At 37.3% G+C, this 20,365-nt stretch overlaps 1 protein-coding gene across 9 annotated transcripts in view; it reads left to right on the top strand.

Moving 5' to 3' along the window:
• The window catches only part of ZMYM2 (zinc finger MYM-type containing 2), a 95,344-nt gene that overhangs the window by 49,674 nt on the left and 25,305 nt on the right, over nucleotides 1–20,365 (top strand). For 8 of the 9 annotated variants that reach the window (XM_075490949.1, XM_075490947.1, XM_075490950.1 and 5 more), the window contains 4 exons: nucleotides 499–614; nucleotides 7,832–7,948; nucleotides 8,569–8,719; nucleotides 18,893–19,065. In XM_075490949.1, the coding sequence (XP_075347064.1) occupies nucleotides 499–614; nucleotides 7,832–7,948; nucleotides 8,569–8,719; nucleotides 18,893–19,065 (557 nt within the window). The remainder of the gene's footprint in view (nucleotides 1–498; nucleotides 615–7,831; nucleotides 7,949–8,568; nucleotides 8,720–18,892; nucleotides 19,066–20,365) is intronic. The other variant, XM_075490945.1, reaches the window with a different exon arrangement.

Genomic DNA, 20,365 nt, shown 5'->3' with positions numbered 1-20,365 from the left:
ATGTGTCACAGAATGGTAGTGCAATTTGCTTGCATATGAATTAATATTCTCTTGTCTGTGATCCAACCCCACCCCACTTTATCTCCTCAAGCAACAATTGGAGAAGGATAGAGGTAGTTATAATGTACATGGATATTCTCTAGGTAAAATTTTTTATCTGGGTGAAAGGAACTGGTAAATAACTCAAAATGTGTGTTCTTCAATATGCAAAGCAGGCATAGATCTCAATTCAGCAAACTCAAAAGTTGAAAATGCTCTAGTGAATTTTATAGAAGAAGGTGCTATTTCATATTTAATGCTGATCTTTAATGGAAGAATTCAGCAAAACCTCTGCAATTTCTTTTGTTTTATGTGACTCGTAGAAGCTGACTGGAAAACAGACAAATCTTAGCTTTTTACATTGAAATGGTGGGAAGAGCTGACCTGTAATCCAGAGGGTTTTTTTTCTGCGCTACTATTTTGTGTTTATTTTGTTTGTAAACTACGTTTTTCTTTTAGGTATGGGAATTATTTGCCACTTTTGTAAACGAAACTCTTTACCTCAGTATCAAGCCACAATGCCTGATGGAAAACTGTACAACTTTTGCAGTTCCAGTTGTGTAGCTAAATTTCAGGTTAGCTGTTGTGTTAAATCTTTTCCTCCCTAAATATTTGTGTACTTGTGTTTGTGTTAAGTATTTGCATATTAAACTAACTTGTTTGTATATACGTGTTTATGAGTAATAACGTAGCAGATGCTTCTGTCTCATAACAATTCCTTTGATCGAAGTACTCTTTCCTAATGATAACACTAGCTGCTATCTTAAACTTAGAAAATCAGGTAACAACAACCCATTTCTCCTTGATACCATAAGAAAACACAAAGCAATATCACTGCTCATCTTATTTTTACCACCCCAGCCTTTTTATGGAGATGAGCTTTGCTGTTTTGCATTGAAGATCAACAAATTTCATGTCTTTTATACTAAATACAGTAACAAAATTCTCATGTTGAATATTGTACTAACAAAGGTGTGTCATGGGGAATAGTGACTGTCTCTGAAATGAAAGGTTAGAGCCTAAGCCATTAGAACATCTATGGATGAAACTAGCTGTTTAAATTATGTCCAGAAACTGGAGTGTTGCAGCCCAATGATAAGCATACTGCAAGAGGCTGCTATGCTTTGTGAAAATGTAATATTTTTGAAATGACAAGGTTAAAGCATGTGTAAAATCTGTTGTAGCCCTTAATTTCTAGGGGATCAAAGAACATTTTTAAAGAAAACATTTCAATTTTCTATGTAAAAACAGTTTTCCCAGATGTGCACTGTATAATTGATAATTGCCTTCTGATGTGTTCTTGAACAGTTACACCCGTACAGGGTTTTCCCTTTTGTCATTAAACTTTGCTGTTTTCTGTCAACTGGAAAGTAAATCAATCTCTTAATTGCTTCCTTAATATACCGTGGATAGGACCTCCATCATGTAGCCCTATTCTGTGCTTCCATCCTAACCCATCTAGTAGACGGCTGTCAGTGGAACTGATTAACAAAATAGATGCAGACTGTTAGTATGTAATGACAAATCTGTAATACTTTTGCAAACTCATTCGGCATCTGTTTTATTCTACATGGTCTTAGAATTGATTGCAGCCCCAAGAGCTCTCAGAACAAAACCTTTCTGCTATTTGAGTGAGAAAAATAAAGCTAATGAATGACAAATACAGCCTGGGCCTTCTTGGATTTGCAGATAAGTCAACATTAAGCAGCAGTATTGAATATAACTGCCAGATCGGTTGGTGCTGGTTATGAGTTTCTGATCTTACTGAGACCTTGCTGATGCTTCTCTTGCAATTTGTGCTACATGTAGACCTCTCTCTTTAATGTTGTAGTGGAGTTTAATTAGAGCAGCCATACAGTCTGTGAGTTCTCAGTAAAGACCAAGAACGGGTAGGTGGTCACTTGCTTACGGTTAGTTTGCTCAAAAATCTCTGTCATAGATTCTGACTTTTGATAGTTTTCATGTATTCACTGTCTAGAAGAATAAAATGTATTCACCATTAGATAGGAGTTGATTGTATAAGAACAGCTTCTTTGTTCTGTTCATGTAGTATTTAGATAGAAAGGACAGTATACCACAATGTGAGCATTGGACTGTAAGTGTTCCTTTGAGGCTTTTTTATACCTAAGTGACACATAAGGGATTGAACCTAAGTTGAGAAAATGGTTTAATCCATTCAGTGAATTGCAATCCTTTCTGCTATGATCCTTTGAAAAAAAGGCTGATTTACTATGGTGCTCCATATTTTTCACTGTTTACTAATGCAGATAACTCTTGTTTTAATTTTCTGGCATTATATTCATACCTTTTTCTTACTGTGCCTGTTCTTCCTATATGTTATTCTTTGTTAGGGGTTACCCTTCTCAGAACAGAAAAACTGCTGTTTCATGTCTGTCTCCCTTCTGCAAAAATTTTAGTCCTTTTGGTTTACAAATGGGTTGGAATATTTAAATTCCTAATTTGTTTACACTACTTCAGGGTTGATTGTCATTTTATCTTATGCATAACCTTTTGTTTCTAGCTAACTTGTTTTAATGTATTAAAATATTTGGAAGATTCAGTTGAGCTGCTTGTTGTGCAACTTATGTCCATATCTATATTCTCCTTTGTGTGGACAGCTTGCAAGAGTATTCATCCTTGTAAGAAAGAGGGTAAAAGAGGGCGAATAGCCTGCTTGATGTGATTTTTGTTTGGGAGTTGGTGGTAGAATAGTGTGACTGTATCTTGTCTTCTTTCACATTCTGTCTGGGAGGAAGTTATTGCAGTGTTAAGGACAGAACTGTTCCAAAGTTGTATTGTTTTAAGGCAGTTTTGCTATCAGTGCCTTTACTGGGTCAGTTGAAGATCTTGCTCTGAACTTGACTCTTAAGGAAAAATAAACTGCTAATTTATTTATTGTGAATGTGGAGGCTGTAGTACAAGTGTCTTCCCAAAGTTACCAAATGTGTAAGTGTCTTAAAGTACAAGCTATCTTGCAAAACATGAGTCCATGCAAAATTTTCAGAACATTTGTGCTAAAGCTTTGATTTTTTTGTTTGGTTGGTTTTTTCCAGTTTATGGATGTATGTGGAGAGTTGTAGGACCAGTATGTGTAGGAATGATAAGTACAATGTTTTTTAGCAGGTTACTCACTCTGTTTATTCACTAATGTTGTGTTCTCTTTCAGCATCATTGTGGTGTCTGTAAGTGTTCTTTGTTATATATCTTACATCTCTCTTTCTCACAGACACACATACATACATTTAAAAAAAGGAGTAAGTTGCAGCAGGAAGTGTGGAGGAAGCTTGGCATGCTTGTCACAGAAATACTTTCCCAAATTTGATCATAATAAAAATAATTGAGGCTTCCACGCTGAGGCTGGAAGGTCTGTGTGTGCATGAGTGTAAGAGGAGTGTTTGGTTCCTGCCCTGTTTAATTTAGTGCCCCTGATTCTGCTTGTGGAACAGTCGTAGCGGATGTCCATATGTAAAAGATTCCTTGTACGTATTTGCTTCTCTTTTTCACATTAAGAACAACTTGATTCTTTCAAAGTTATTTTTTCTCAACTAGAAAAAAAACTGACCACAGTCTGGCTGCCTACTAGCTCTTTCACATAATACATTTATGTACAGAAATGTTTCCACAATGTGATTTTGTGTTGCTGTGAGCAAGGATAACCCCTCTGTCGCTTACGCTGCGGTGGCAGGGGCAGGCCAGAAGCTGTGCTACTATGCTGGTCTTCTCAGAAGAGTCCTAGGCTGTGTCTGCCTACTGTTGATTAGTAATTTGGCAGCTTAGAGCAGTTTGAGGTGGTTGCATTGAAGGCTGAAAAGGGCTTTACAATGATTTTTTGCTTTGCTTGGCACTTCCCATGCTCTTGTTGTTCAGGGCAGGCTCAAGAAAAGTCAGATTAAACATAACTATTTTTTTGATAGAATTTGAGATATTCAAAAGAGCACACACATATATATATGAGATTTCAAAGGTATCTTTGATAAAGCACAACCTCAGTAAAACCTTGCTGTTTGGGGTGACCTGTGAAAGATTTTTAATGAATTTATGATCTTTTTGCTGCATTATTCTTTGTGTGTAATAATGCTCCCAAATAATTCCTAAAGATATTCTCTGTTCTAAGCAACTTGTAAGTTAGAGGCAAAGCAAGGTGATGAAAATACTATGTGCATGTCATCTTGACTCATTAAAATACTATACAGAAGGACTCCTTAATTGTAAGCAGGATAATAAAAACTTTAAGGAGGCATACAAAATCATCTTGTGATGAACTGCTATCACATGGCATGTAGAGAATAACCAAGGGATCAAGCCCAGCCAGCATGGGTTTAGGAAAGGCAGGTCCTGCTTGACCAACCTGATCTTCTACAACAAGGTGACCCACTTAGCGGATGAGGGAAAGGCTGTGGATGCTGTCTACCTAGACTTTAGTAAAGCCTTTGACACGGTTTCCCACAGCATTTTCCTGGAGAAACTGGCTGCTCATGGCTTGGACGGGTGTACTCTTCACTGGGTAAAGAACTGGCTGGATGGCCGGGCCCAAAGAGTTGTGGTGAATGGAGTTAAATCCAGTTGGCGGCCGGTCACAAGCGGTGTTCCCCAGGGCTCTGTGTTGGGGCCAGTTCTGTTTAATATCTTTACCAATGATCTGGATGAAGGGATCGAGTGCACCCTCAGTAAGTTTGCAGATGACACCAAGTTGTGCAGGAGTGTTGATCTGCTTGAGGGTAGGAAGGCTCTGCAGAGGGATCTGGACAGGCTGGATCGATGGGCCTTGGCCAATTGTATGAGGTTCAGCGAGGCCAAGTGCTGGGTCCTGCACTTGGGTCACAACAACCCCATGCAACGCTACAGGCTTGGGGAAGAGTGGCTGGAAAGCTGCCCAGGGGAAAAGGACCTGGGAGTGTTGGTTGACAGCCGCCTGAATATGAGCCAGCAGTGTGCCCAGGTGGCCAAGAAGGCCAATGGCATCCTGGCTTGTATGAGAAATAGTGTGGCCAGCAGGACTAGGGAAGGGATCATGCCCCTGTACTTGGCACTGGTGAGGCCACACCCCAAGTACTGTGTTCAGTTTTGGGCTCCTCACTACAAGAGAGACATTGAGGTGCTGGAGCGTGTCCAGAGAAGGGCAACGAAGCTGGTGAAGGGTCTGGAGCAGAAGTCTGATGAGGAGCAGCTGAGGGAGCTGGGGTTGTTTAGCCTGGAGAAAAGGAGGCTGAGGGGAGACCTTATCGCTCTCTACAACTACCTCAAAGGAGGTTGTAGAGGGGTGGGGGTCGGTCTCTTCTCCCAGGTAATGAATGATAGGATGAGAGGAAATGGCCTCAAGTTGTGCCAGGGGAGGTTTAGACTGGATATTAGGAAATTTTACTTCACTGAAAGGGTTATCAAGCATTGGAAGCGGCTGCCCAGGGATGTGGTTGAGTCACCATCCTTGGAGGTATTCAAAAGACATTTGGATGAGGTGCTTAGGGACATGGTCTAGTGGTGGACTTGGCAGTGTTAGGTTAATGGTTGGACTTGATGATCTTAAAGGTCTTTTCCAACCTATACGATTCTGTGATTCTGTAACTGTTGGTTTTACAACCATCTTCTGTTTGGTTTAGAGCTTTCAGTAATATGAATTCAGTTCTTTACTGATTTCTGTGTGAAAATATTTAGTTGGCCTTAGGAGTTTATGATAAAAACCATTGGTTTTGTTTTAGAAACAGTAATTCTTAATTGTTTAGATTTTTTTTATCTACAGTTAGATGTAAATATACTTTAAAACAAGTTTTAATTTTAAACATTCTCAAACTCTGTTTTCTCACATCTCTAGATTTTGTTATTGTTTAATTACCAGCCCCCTAGACTATGTAGGGCCTGAACTTCTACCACAGCAAACAGCTGGGAAAATAAATAAAAGAAGCTAACAGTGCCATACATGAGAAAACTAAAAAAAAAAAAAAAAGTTTTACTTTTAACTTGTAGCCCTCACAATAGGGTGTTTTGGTCCCATATTTAAAGGTAATTACAGACATCAAAAAATATGGCTGCTTTTCATTTGATGAGCACTTAATATATTTCATCTTCATTCTTCCCTCTGTCTTCAGTGTTTCTGTACAAGTTGTCGCATCTGCTAGTTGTTTAACATTTCCTTCATTCCTGAACTGGAAGTGGTGGGTATACTTGCTTCTTGATTTCTTTTTGTTTTCAACCAGAACTTTTAGGACTTTCATTGTGCTTACATAACCCGTATGGCAGCATGTGTTGAGCATGGTGTTTGCTCTGTGCAGAAACCTGCAAATGCAGAAATGCACAGATTGGACCTTGAACTTAAAATGCCTTTGCGGCTCCCATGTTAGTACAAGTTTTCAGCTATCTATTTAGAGCAGCCAAAAGTCTAGCAAACCTCTCTCAACTATAGGGACATTTGCTGGATATAGTGGGAAAAATATGACAATACTGTATATGAGCATCAGACACTGTTAAAGTTGTTATGGGAAAATGGACCATTGGGATAAAGGTGGCATCTTTTCTGCTGTATATCGTATTTTGTTCTCTGGTCCTGTCCGTGATTGGGAAATGTGCATGACTACTTAATGTCTGCAAACTCCTGATACAGAATTAGCGCATCTGCATAAAACGATACTGTTTGCACTGCTAGCTAGCACTCGGCAGTATGGGTCCACTTATGTGAGGGTTTATGCCAGTAAACCCTGATCAGTCTCATCACAATTTTTTGGGGTTTTTTTTTTTTTAGCGTAGGTGAACCCTTAGTAACAGGAGAGTCTGAAGAAAAGTATCCTGTAACAGAAGTGTTTTACATTTTCACTGTTACAAGGTGGAGAGGGAGTAACAAATCTATCTGAAAAGAACTTGTTGTCTTTTAATATATTTGTCTTGTTGCAAATGGTGTGGGAAAGTTTGTTGAGAAGACAGACAGGAAGAATCCAGAGGACAAATTTCTTAAGTGACTGATTACTCCTGATTCAAATTTTGTCTTGAACATCGCATGTGTAATAGGTGTTGCTTGATCTAGGGAACGTGCAAAAGACTATGTTCTGTAGGTGTATAAGACCTACTGGAAGACTACGGATACTGTAAAATTGAGTTCTCTATCCATTGATTGCCTCAGAAATGCATTAAGTTAATCATGCAGTTACAGAATTAAATTCTCATACCTACACATGCAATCTATAGTATTTTTCTCAGTCTGAAAACCCTTAGTTGTTTGGGGGCTGGCTGTTTGACTGATCGACTCTTCCTGCCATGGTGATTGAGGCCAGCTAGGACTATTAGCTAGTTTTCATCTGAGTAGATGCAGGATTTCTCACTGAAGGCCTCTTACTTTAGTATTTGTATTTTCAAGTGGTATGCTTAGGTAAGGTGTTGATAATCTGCCTTGGTGAGGTTTGGATTTGAAAATATTTGTTTGTAGGTCTTTGAACTTCTGTGACCAAAATAAAGCAAGCTGTGAAATGTATTTATCTGAAAATACATGTTTTGTGATTAACAGGTGTTCAGTTTTGGGAGACTATTTTTTGGCATTTATAATTACCCTTAAATAACAAGCATTAGAAAGGTAAGGTAAAAGAAATACAACTTAAAGGTAAAGATCTGAGATTGGAAAACCTAAGATGACAAGGGAAAAGGAATTAAGGGAAAAGACTAACCTGCTGTGCTTTTGCCAGAAATGCTCCTGAGTTTATAAATAAACGCCAAAATTCTCAAACACTATAGGCTTACTTGAAAAAGCACATTTTAAAAGTAACTTTCTTTTTTAGTGATGTGTGTGTATATATATATTTATGTTTTTCAGACTCTCAGTGTGCAGTCTTCAACAAATGGTCAGTTTGTCTCTCCCAGTGATATTCAGTTGAAATGTAATTATTGCAAAAGTTCTTTTTGTTCAAAGCCAGAAGTACTGGAATGGGAGGTAAGGGGTTTTTTTGTGTTATTTTTAGAATGATGAAGTGTTTAAAAGTTTAAACCTATAACTCCAATACAGTTTTTCTAGATAGCTATTTTATAAGGTATTGAAGCTTAAAAAATTAAGTTAATAAAATCTACCTGGTTCTGTAGAATATCATTTAACTTCGTTATGGATAAAAGCAGTTGTCTTTGTTCATAAATAACAAACAAAAAAACATCTGTGGGATTTAAAGAAAAATGTAATTTCTCAGATCAGCTGTAAGTTTGAAATTTGCTTTCATCTTCAGTTTATTGTATGACTGTAGATGTGACAGACCATTGTTACACTTCTCTATGAACTGAGAAGTATCTGAAGAGGATATGCTAAGATTGATTGGCATATTTTTTGTTTAGCATTTTCATATGAAATGATGAGTATTTGTAGCACTCACTGTCTTGAGAGTAACTTGAGAGTTGTTAATTTTTAGCATTAGAAGTCATACCCTAATTGTGTGTTTGCATTTCTGTTTCTTTGCATGTTAAAGTTGTGTCTTAATGGCAAACCATTATTTAAAGTTGCACTATCCAGACCTTAAGATTCTATCCATTAACCCTATTTGTGATGCTTTGTGACTTTGCATTTAGAACAAAGTGTATCAGTTCTGCAGCAGAGCATGTTCTGATGATTATAAGAAACTGCACTGCATAGTTACATACTGTGAATACTGTCAAGAAGAGAAAACGCTGCATGAGACGGTGAATTTCTCTGGCATCAGAAGACCCTTTTGTAGTGAAGGTATGTATGTATTTGGATTTTTTTCTAAGGTACTGGTCGTTGTAATTTTACTGCAGTTGACTTACTATGTTAATATTTAATGTTAAAATTTAAGGTAACAACTCATTCTGTTGTTCTTGAGGCGAAAACAGAAGTTTCTTCATTATTATCAATGAAGTGCATGTACCTGTTCTTATTGGTGCATGTACCTGTTAATTTATCTGAGCTGCTTTTATGGTCTTTTGAGTTTTTCACCACTTACTCCAGGTTAAGGAAGAGTGGGCAACACTCTTAAGTGTGTGTGTATAAATACACACACATATGTATGCACATGCATATATACGCATGCACAAAAAATTATACGTAAATTCTTTTTTGAAATTTATGCAGCAGAGCCTATACCAACACTAACTGCATTGAGGAATACCAAGGTTTCTCTTTGATTAGTATAGTATTTTCAGAATTTAATATGACAGTGGAAATTTTATGTTGGCTTAGAATGGTTATTCAAGCAATAACTCAAATGATGCCTGTTGATGTATGTTGATTACTGTCATGACAATTTTCCTGACTAATGATTTGGATTTAAAAAAAAAAACGCAAACTAAAAAGGAGGTATATGAGCATAGGACTCTTTTAAGTTGCATTAAAATATTGTTATAATAGAAACAGCAAAATACAGTCTTAACAAGAACCTATCCTTTCCACTTCTGGTGAGCTGTCCTTCGATACTGGTATTTAATCCTGATCTTAGAAGTCTAACTATGAGTTTGGATGACCTATCTCTGGAGGGTATAGTGAATATTTTTTTTCTTTGGTTATAATAATAATGCTTTCACTATCATTTGATAAACCTTGCTGAAGATCTCTGCTTTCAAACAGATTAAACAGCAGATGTGCCAATTTACTTGTAGCAGGATCCTGTTAAGCTGGAGAGGGGTGGAGTGCGGGGCTGGAGGCAGCCTTCCCTCCATGCCATTCCCTTATAGCTCTGGACTCTGCAGTCTTTTGTTTCTGATGAATGGAGTGTGGTGGCTTAGGTTTCTTTGCCATCATTACTTTCTTCTTGTGTTCTGGACTGCAAAGTGATAGCTGGAGAGGAAAAAAGGACAAAGCAAGGCCCAGTTTTACAGTGTATCATTGCAGTGCTCAATAACATCTAGCTAGAAATTGTTTCTGTGAATAAAACAATTCCAGAGAATATGTTCAAAGACAAGAGCAAACTTTTTTTGGTCTGGAGATTACAGTATATGCTGGAATTACTGTGAATGCTTATGACTCCCTAATTTTAAAGCCTGGTGGCTGTCACAACAAAATCAGTAAGATTCATAATGCGAGCTATGCCATGTTACTACTTCCATAGGTGTATTTCTGTATGAGGAGGCTTGAAATAAGTGAGGACTTGTATTTCCTATTGGAAAACTTGAGGAAGCAAAGAAATAAAACCACTCTCTCCTGCATGAATCCAGTTACTAAATGGGGGGAATCCATTGCCGGACATCTTAATGTGGGTCCTGAGTTTGCATGTGTTAGACTGCCAGCTTGAGAGCAAAGATGATCTTTATGAGGATGAATACGCCAAATGTTAACATTAAAACAAAGTTTATCGGCTTACTGTGATGATCTGAACCACTGAGTAATAGAGAGAAGGTAGTGAAAAGCACCATTAAGTAGAATGTAACTTGCATAAATATGGCACACATTTGCTACCTGTAGCTTAGGTCTACTTTGTGATGCATATGAAAAAAGCTGTCTGTGTTACCCAATGAAAAGAAACTGCTGACCTGGACAGAAGCTCTGTAGAAACAACTTAGGCCCTGTATTTTAAAGGAAAACCAACGGTTGTCATTGCTGCAGAAATAGTGGAATCCAAGAGTTAACAGTGTTTAGATCTGACATGGGGAGGAGAGGGCCAGGTCTTCAGATGGATTGAGTGGAGGTCAACAAATAGAAACTCCATTATCAGAGGTGATAGATTTCTCTTCCCCCTTTTCCGGGCACCCAACCACCACCAGTTTTTCCTTGATGTCATAACCTTTTTCCAGAAGTATGTCCAACTGCTTGTAAAGTAGAAAGACTAGTAGAAGTACCAAATGAACTTGTTGGATATGGAGGCCATGCTGGTTTTGATATTGCAAAGTGTTCAAGGAACTTCACCAACATAGATTATTTTGCTGAGCATGAAATTATTCTTCAACAGAAGACAGTGTATTACAATTTGAGAAGGAATAACCTAAGGTGCTCAGTCACAGAAGTTATTGGCATTTTTGGAAGAAATTGAAGTCTCAAGGGAAAATACTGGAAAATTTCAGGTGTGTGTTTATAAAAGAAAGATCCTAGATAAAATCAACAGAAGTTAAACAGGTGTTGAAATTTCTGCAAGAATGCTTATTTGTTCGTCTTCAAGCAAACTGATGGGAAAGCATATATAAGATCAACCACAAATACCCCTTGACTGCTTATGCCTGCCTAGCTGGAGTACTGAAGATGTCATCATTCCTGTGCTTGCATTCTTCATACCTGAGGGTTTTTTTTACACATTCACATATGTATATATTTACACACAAACCCTGGCACCCACATTAAAGTGTCTCGGATCAGTATTTCTGTGCAGCTTCATTCCAACTCTGTTTCTTTCTATGTTTCTCTTGAGATATTTAAAAATATGTGCAGTGACCAGCTGAAACTTCTATTGCAATAAGGTGTAATTAGAACCGACCGGTCATTTGTGCTAAAGATGGTTATTAATTCTTTCGTGGAGTACGGTATGCTTTTTCTGTTTCTGTCTGAAACTCAGATGCTATGTGGAGGATGAACGACCTGAACGGACTAGTTGAAAGAGTTTAATCTGTTCCTCTGGCGCTGAGGCTTTGGAAATTAAACTGTTCTGGTGTTTTGCCACTAGAATGCCTCATTCCAAAATACCAGTATCTAACTTAAAAGATGTATGTTTTATATGCTAAAGCAAGAAGATCAAAGTTGCTCGTGGATTTTTATGTGTGTAGTTGCATGAGTGACAATTGAGGATAGGCTGTGCAAGTTTTTAATCCTGAGGAAATCTTCAAGTTACTGAGTTTTGGGGTTTTTTAGTATATATTCCTTCTGAGGGTCTAGGAGAACAGATCAGTCTTTGGCAATTTAGCAATGGAACCATTTTATGATGAGTGTCACCATAACTTTTTTTACTTGTAGACTTACTTTGCATTTAATTTATCTTTTTGATAGAACTAAGTGTTATGATTTAAATAGCACAGGCTTTGTAATAATTTTATAATGTGAATTTTAATAACACTGATTCATATCCAGTAGTATGCTTCTTGGAAGGAGAAGGTCAGTAAGCTGTGGAGTAACTCAGTTATCTGATGCTTGGGAGTTCCTTTCAAATGGATAATACAGATAAAGACAGCTATAAAACTAGCAACTGTACTATCACCTTGATAGCATGCTAATAATTTTCTGGGAATTATGGATTCTGCAACTTAAACTCAATGTAGACATTCTGATATTTCATCTAAGTAGAGATAACCCCTTTTGAAATACTGTAGACCTGACAAGTGGAAAAAGGAATTTAGGAAATGAAGTGATTTCAGAACTGAGTATATTTAGGAAAGGTGTATATTTAGTTAAAGCATTGTAGATTTTAGAGTGGCATTTTTTCAACCACTGCTGCACAGTAGATTTTCAGTAAAGTTATACTATTAAATGTTTAGTTGATTAATGTTTAGGTTTATATGAAAACATTACAGATACTGGGAATAGCCTAAATATGAGTGTGTTAAATTTTATACAAGTGCTTACATAGGAACGTTTCACAACCAGTTAAGATATTACCTGAAATTTATAGCAATTCCTGTTGCTACTAGAAACATTAACAAACTCGTTTCAAAACTAATGTGTGATATGAAGTGTTGCTAAGACTTAGTTATCGTTGCTGGACTTCTTCAATAGCTGGAGAACTGCACTGAGGAAAAGCTGGTACTCTGGCCCTGCCGCGCTGAGCTGCTGTGTTCCTAGGCAAAGGGGGTTGCCATTAAGCCTGCCTGAACCTCTTCATTCCTGATGTTTGGTTTAGTTATTGTTAAACATGAGAGCTACAGAAACTGTTTAAACACAGCTTTTTTATAGTTTACATTATCAACTCTCTATTTTTAGAGACACTGATACACTTTTTAAAAATTAAATGTGCAGAATTTGGGCTAGTGTACAGAAATCTTTGAAGACAGTAGTAAAGCACCCATTTTAATGTAAAATTTTATGGCATAATTACAACTTCCTAACTGCATGCTACTTTGCAATAGGACCTCATAAAGCTATCAGGGATTGGTAAGTAGTATAGAATGTAGTTAGAGGAAAAAAATGACATTTAGTATATGTAAAATTTCCTATCACAGTTAAGTGTTTTGCATAATAAAAGTCTTCAGTTACAAGCTCTCGTATTTGTGCTTCACAGAGCTGTTATCTCCCTCCCTGCAGCCCTGACAGTGGCCTACCATGTTAAAATAACTTGTGCTTGCTGTGGTGCCTTTTCAGCTTTAGCCTACCATGTTAGACAGTTTGGTTTTGCTTCTGCCCACTTCCTTTGGCAGTGTCCCTCTGAGATAAATTCTAACCTGAAATATCAGCTTTCTTGTGGCTTTGTTTTGAAGATTTATTTGGTGCTAAGTTGGAATATCCTGGCAAAAGTGGACAAATGAAAAGCAAAACATGTCTTAAATACTGTAAACTGTATGATCCATAAAAATGCCCTTTCACAATTGCAAGAGTCATGTTGTTACTGAGGGAAGGTGTTCCTTTCCCACAAATCAGGTTAGTAGAAAAGTGGAAGTCAACTTCGGAGGGATTTTGAGGTACCTGAGTTACTCTGAGAGAATGTGATCTCCTTTGACTGCTATGGACAAAAGTTACAATGGGACATCCCCGACATCCGTTTGAGCCATGGCAGTTTTTGTTAGAGAACTTCAGTTGGCACAGTGCGGTTGTTCAGACTGTGTCACCTTATTTAGTAGTCTGGTATTAAATCTTTGAGCTGCAGATGACTATTCCAAACAAATTTTGTTACTGTAAAAGCTCAAAGATACTTTTCTGCTGATAAAAATGAGTTAAGGTAAAAAAGACAGCATATTCAAATCAGAAAAGTCCCTTAAGAAATACTTAACAGGCTCCCTTCCTGCAGAAGCACCAAGTGAAGGCTCTTGGTTATGCCGAAGGAAAGCACAGGTCTGCGCCTTCCAGACAAACGCACATGGAAGAGCTGGAGAGTTGATTCTTGTGGTATTCCACTTGTGGAAGAGTCTGATCCTGTAGATGTAGCTTCCAATTAGTGCTTGTTGGATGCATATCTTCTGGAATGACTTGAAAATTTTAACTTGTTAACCTGGATTTGGATACTTCTGGCAGCATTCTTGTAGTTGAAAAAGTCAGAAGATAGAACTATGCTGAGGAAAGGATTATATGTTTATCTTCCCATTTATACTGTTAAAGTAATGTAATTTAAATTTTAATTTGAGTACAGGTTGTGCTGAATCTTGAGATTTTTTGTTCATGGAAAGCTAATTTTTAACATGGTAAAGAATATCAAGTGAACTCCTGTGCATCGTTTTACTACAGTGGTCCTTGTCAGATTGGCGTTCTTCCGTGTTAATTCCACTATTGTGTCTTTGAAGAGGTTTGAGCCAGTTCTTTAAGTGAAGACAGCATTGGCTATTGCAGATAAGGGGTGATGACAATTTAAGGTGCTGAGGTTATAGCCTTTCTTCTTGTGCTCATAAAGATGCTTCTTATTAACCTGAAAAAATAATCAACTTGAAAAGATTGAAGAACAAGCAAAAACTCAGTAACTGCTTGGGAGTAGGAGGGAGGAGGACGGAAGGAGCTAGTATCTAATATCAGAAAATATTAGGATAAACTGAGGATGTATAAAAGTTGAGTTGAATAATAAAATAATAAAAGGTTCTTAAGCAGAAGACAAGGAAGGAAGTGAGATACACAGCCTCTCTGATACACAGAGAGGATGGGGTCTATTTTAATGGTAATCCAAGCAGGACCCCAAATTGGATGCATTGCATCTGTTTTCCTAAGGATAGTGATGTTTATGTTGAAGCCAGAAACAGCAGATGATAGGAACGTGGGCATGGAAGAGGTGGCTATTGCATTCGAATCAATACAGAGGGAGGCAGCAGAAAGATGTGGATGGAACATAGCTCCAGAAATCTTCAAAACCTAGCTTGTGATCCTACAGGCTTCTTGATACTTCAGGCTTGTGATATGACAGGCCTGTTATGCTTCTGTAGATTAAGTTGTTAAAGGATAACAGTTGAAGTTATTACAAGATGAGAGAACAGCAAGTCTTGTATGTAGCTTGAAGGAGGAGAAAGGTAGTCTAGTAAGTACAGCCTTTCAGAGGTAAAAAAACTAATTGCTTTTAGGATGGAACAATTACTTTCTATAAAAGATGTTATTCTCTGTGGTAAAGAGAGACTGCTGTTGAGAACTTCTGAGGACTCAGGAAGTGTTTCTAGTTCAGCAATCCTTTTTCACAGCTGCTTGATGTGTGAATGTACTGAACTTCCCGTAATTCAGGTAGGTGCTGCTGGTAGAATAGGATCAGGTTCTTAATAGCTTGCTTGTACTGAGTCTGCAGACAGTCAAGTGAAGTATGTTTTCTACCGTGGGTAGCTCTGCAGGGCTGGACCTGGCAGTTCTTGGGTCTGTCAAGAGAAAGGAAGCTCTCTTGACGTGGAACGTGCCTGAAGTAAAGGTTTGGAGGAACTGCTTGTGTGTTGTCCTGTTAGTAAGCCTCTGTTGCGTGTGTTCAGATCCTTATCCTCTCTCTATAGTTTATATGGGAAACCAAAGTTCAGGGCTGTTGGAAGGGATAGGTTTTGTGTTGGGTTTTGCTTGGAAGCCAGAATTCTAATAGCATGAGTAAGGATACGTTAGGTTGATTTAGGAGGTACTCAGCTACTTCTCTTTTGCCTGGTTCAGATTTTGAGTTGGAGATACTTCGTCTGAAAATGCTTCTTAATGGTCTCTCTGAGACAGTTGACTTGCGGGGCAGTCTTCTGTTAGAACTTTGCTAAAGAACATAATTGATTACCTGTGTAGCTTGAACCAAATGACCTGCACTTACATTTTTCTTTGAAATTAAGAGCTATTTTCTCTTAGAGTCACTTTAAAGCACTAGAGATTTCCATCTGGTCACACTGTAACTTGTTTGTCTGGTGTTACAACAGAAATCCTGAAGAACTTGGGATTTTACTCATATCTTCTTGTTCAAAATGTTGGGGCTGCCAGCTGTTTGTCTTAGGCAGCGCTTATACTCATGAACTGCAGGTCCCCAGGGGAGTTAGGCTGGCCAAACCCTCAGGATTTTAATGTTGATATTGGAAATATCAGACAGCCAGTGCTTTTTGTATTACTCATCCACAAAGTACTGTCAGTCAAATCCCACTTCTTGGTCACATCTAGAAAGCCAGCATGGATGCTACTGCTCTGTTGATTCAGGATTTACATTGTGCACCATGAAGACCAAGTTGTTTGAGCTCAGAATCTGTTTTGCCAAAGGCGAATGCCTTTTTCCATACTTTAAAGAAAGTCATACTATTCCGATCAAAACCATAGCATTATAATAAAAAGTTATATCCTGGGTATGCACAGAGTACCAAGGACCTAATTAAAATACATTCTATAAAAAGAAAGGCATTTTGTTTTCCTTTTTTCTGAAGTGACAAGATCTTGAAGCAACCAAATGTTCCCTGGTCAGGTGGATTAAGTTACCTATTGCAAAGACATAAAAAAGTATCAGACAAATCTGAAGAATTTTGCTCATCATGTTGCAGAAAGAAAAGCCTGTACTTGCATTTTAGAAGTCTTCAGGGTTGTCACAATCTTCTGTCAACATCTGAAGTCTTATAAAGATGGATTTTCTATCTTCCGTAGAGGCCTCCTTCAGCAAGAAACCCTGCAGTCAGTGATCTATAAAAAAAGCCCATGTTTTTCAGGCATTTAGTCTTAAGGGCTGGAATTTTGGACTTTTTGTTTCCCCTTACTTAATGTTCCCTGCTCATTATTTTCCATGAGTCAGAGATGTGGGAGATGTTTGACTGTAGAATGGAAAATTTCTTACCTGCTAACTTTTTTTTCATGTAACAGCAGTATCTTCTTCAATTTTATTCCCTATAGTTTAGCAGCCAAGAATGTCAACTTTGTCCGTTCCTTTTTGTAGACTGTTTAGCCAGGTGCACATAGCGTACCTGATTAGTAGTAGAGTACTTCTACTAACCTATAGTCTTGAAAGGTTGATGCAGCATTGAATGGCTCTTCTAAGGCACAGCTGAAGAGGAGGATACATTGTGGTGCTGAGCTATCTCTAGAATTGTGAAGTGGAAAGAATCTGATGCCCCATACAATAATGAGAGATAGACCCAGCAGGAAAAAATAATGGCAAGAAATTTTCAGTGCTTTAATGGGTACTTTTAACTAATAGCTTGCACACACTGGTATCCTCAGGATTATTATTTCCTTCAGAGCAGTGTATTTAACATCTGAATTAGTTGCACTGTAAGGGTAATAGCTTGATTTGGCACTTTCCATCTGCACTGCCTGTTTTGTGTCTTAGTAATTTTCTTTATTCTGTTGTTAAAGGATCAGATATATAACCAAGAAAAGCAGTTTAAAACACAGCTATTACCTACAGTGTCTTATTTGTACAATATTCTATAATTGTCTTGTTTTGACATTGCTAGCAAATTTAATTTGTTAGCAAAGCTTGTAGCATTGCAAGTTAAAATGCCTCAATAACCTTTTGTTTTTGGAAGATGCTGTCTGCTGCAGCTTCCACTTGCATTCTTGTGCTTTTAGTGATTTTAAAAGAGTATCTTAGTTTCACACATATGAAATTCTACCCTAATAGACAACAGCACAAGTCACTTAATTATAATCTATTCAGTACCTTCAATTATAGTATTTTTATATTCTGTATGCCAGAGGAAGTGCAGCATGTATGTTACATATTGAGTTTCATAACTTACCAGAAGTACAGAAGTCTGCATGTGTTAGACTATGTGCCCTAGCAGAGTGGGCACTTGGAAGACTTGAGTTCTGGTCTTGGTGGTACTGTGATATTTGGGAGATCATAAAAACAGGTGCAGTACCTTAGATTAAAGGTCTGTGTAGATGTTATCTCATCCCTCCAGTGTTTAATATAGACAGTTACTTCATCTTCTCATACTGTTCTCTTCTGTAAAATTAGCACAATTACAGAGATATATGGTGTATGATTTAGGCATCAGCTGAATAGACACTAGATTTGAGGTAGTTTAAATACATTATATTCTTAAAATAGCCTATGTAATAGCTACAGTATTCATCTTTTAATGCATTTAATATGTTAGAATGTCTTTTTCTAATTTGCTTGAGGGAGGATCAGATTATTGAAGAATATAGCTCTCATTATGGCAACCTTGAAATTATGACTGCATAGCAAATGCAAAAAAAAAAAAAAAAAAAAAAAAAAAACAAAACCTGATGTGAAAAGAAAAAATAAAAGATTCACTGCATACAAATCCTACACAAATTTCATATGTAAACTCCTAGCATTGCATAATTATTCTCAGTAGTCATCACTGCTTACTTTATAGTTAAGTTTTTTACAAAACTGCTCAGTTCTTAGGTCATCTTGTACCTATTAGTGTTCTTAAAAATTAATGAGTTAAGTGGTTTGTTGTATTAATATGAATGAAAGTAGTGGTAGAAATAAGTTGATCCTTGAAGATAGGTATTGTTTTAGTGGATAGTGTTGTCTAGCTTAAAATTTCTGCTTGTCGTTGTCTGGACATCTAGCATCCTGAGGATGTGTAACCGAGCAATGTAATTACAAGTCAATGCTTTTGCATGGGTCTATATGAAAAGAAAATTATGTATTTTTTCTGACTGTTTATTCAGGGATTTGATAAGCACAGATTCAAGCGTAGTGTTTTGAAAAAGATGCAGGCATCACGTGAAACCATAGAGTTGTGCAGGAAAGGTATTCAGGTAAAAATGTCTTGAAATATAGTCTATTATGCAACCTGAATTTGTCTGAAGCCCCTATTGTTAGCTGTTGTTGTATTCATTTAATTTTCAATATTTAACTCTTAACTGTGATATCTCTCTGTAAAAATTACTTTGTTCCTAATGTTTAAAATCTGTTTCCAGGCTGCAAGCTGCTATATAAACAAGACTTTGCAAGACGGTTAGGACTGAGATGTGTTACTTGTAATTACTGCTCACAGCTGTGCAAAAAGGGAGCAACTAAGGAACTTGATGGTGTAGTGAGAGATTTCTGCAGTGAAGAGTGCTGTAAAAAATTTCAGGACTGGTACTACAAGGCAAGTAACTCAGAATTTTTGACGAGAGCTCCACAGTTAAAAAAACCAAAAATGCACATGTGAGGATATCTCAAGGACTGTGCAGTAAACATGGCTTACTTCAGCAAAGCATTTGCTACACAATAAGCAAATGTATTAATTTCATCATTTGAGTTTTCTTAGATCTTAGAGCAGCATTTCTACCATCTGATTTTATTAATTCATTTGGCAAGGAAGTCTTGAGTTACAGAAAACCAAGAAACTACTATGTATATTTGTTATTTTACAATTCCAATTTTTTCTCCTCAATTGATACCATATTTTTCTTGTCAAAACTTCTTAAATGTGTACTCAGAATGTTGAAAACACTGTTAATAGCAGCTGGATGATACCTTGAGTTGACTGATGATAAACTAGGTTAGCAGAGTTTTTCTTGTTCCTGTTTTTGCCTCCTTTTTTGCCTTTTCCCTTCTCCCACAGTTTGAACTGCAGAGTCTTTGATTGTTCAGTATTTCCCAGTGGAAAGGATGCCAAAGGGAAAAGCAAGACCAAATGGATTTCTAATAAAAGTTTAAATCAAACAGATGGCATCTGTTTCTAAATCTCTGGAAGCTTAACTACCTTGTGAAGCACAACCAGCAAAGAGTTCACGTTAAGAGGTTTTTTTGTTTTCATTTTTTGAAAGAAATAAAGGTGAAATTGGACTGGGTTTAACCTGCGATTAGTACCATGGATAAAATATTTGATCTCTGGTGTGAACATCCTGGAAAGCTACAATGATAATATCAAAACAAGAACTACACTTGTGGATGCAATTGCAAAAAAGACAGTACAAAATTCATCACCTTACCAAAACTCGGTACACAGCCTGGAAGGCAATAAAAAGCTTGAAATGCTAGAGGGCTAGATACAAGTCCTGTAATTCAAGATGATCTACCTACCATAAAAGAACTGAATCTGAAGACATATCTGATATTTTGGAACGGCTGGTTCCAGAAATGTTACAGCCAAACATTGTAAAGTCTTAATTTTGAATAATGTATGTAGGGTCCTGTCAGACATTCCTGAAAGAAAACTAGTGAAGACCAGAATGTGTTTCTTCTGTCTTATGGGGAAAAATAGGGTGATGAAGCTTGGCTGCAAAGTTCTTATACTTACTAAAATGTTAACTTCATACAATAATATTTAGCCTATATGCCTTAAAACTTGGGGTGTGGGGTGAAATTTATCCCTGCGTAAAAAGTGCCTTCTGATAGAGAACTTAAAGCTTTGGTGTGCTTTAGAAATATCTTGCTAATTCAGCAAAGAATATAGTCTGGGG

This window comes from Mycteria americana, chromosome 1, assembly GCF_035582795.1.
Source record: "Mycteria americana isolate JAX WOST 10 ecotype Jacksonville Zoo and Gardens chromosome 1, USCA_MyAme_1.0, whole genome shotgun sequence".
Taxonomy (NCBI): domain Eukaryota; kingdom Metazoa; phylum Chordata; class Aves; order Ciconiiformes; family Ciconiidae; genus Mycteria; species Mycteria americana.
Note: the sequence above shows the minus strand (reverse complement) of the source record. Positions and strands in the feature narration are given on the sequence as shown.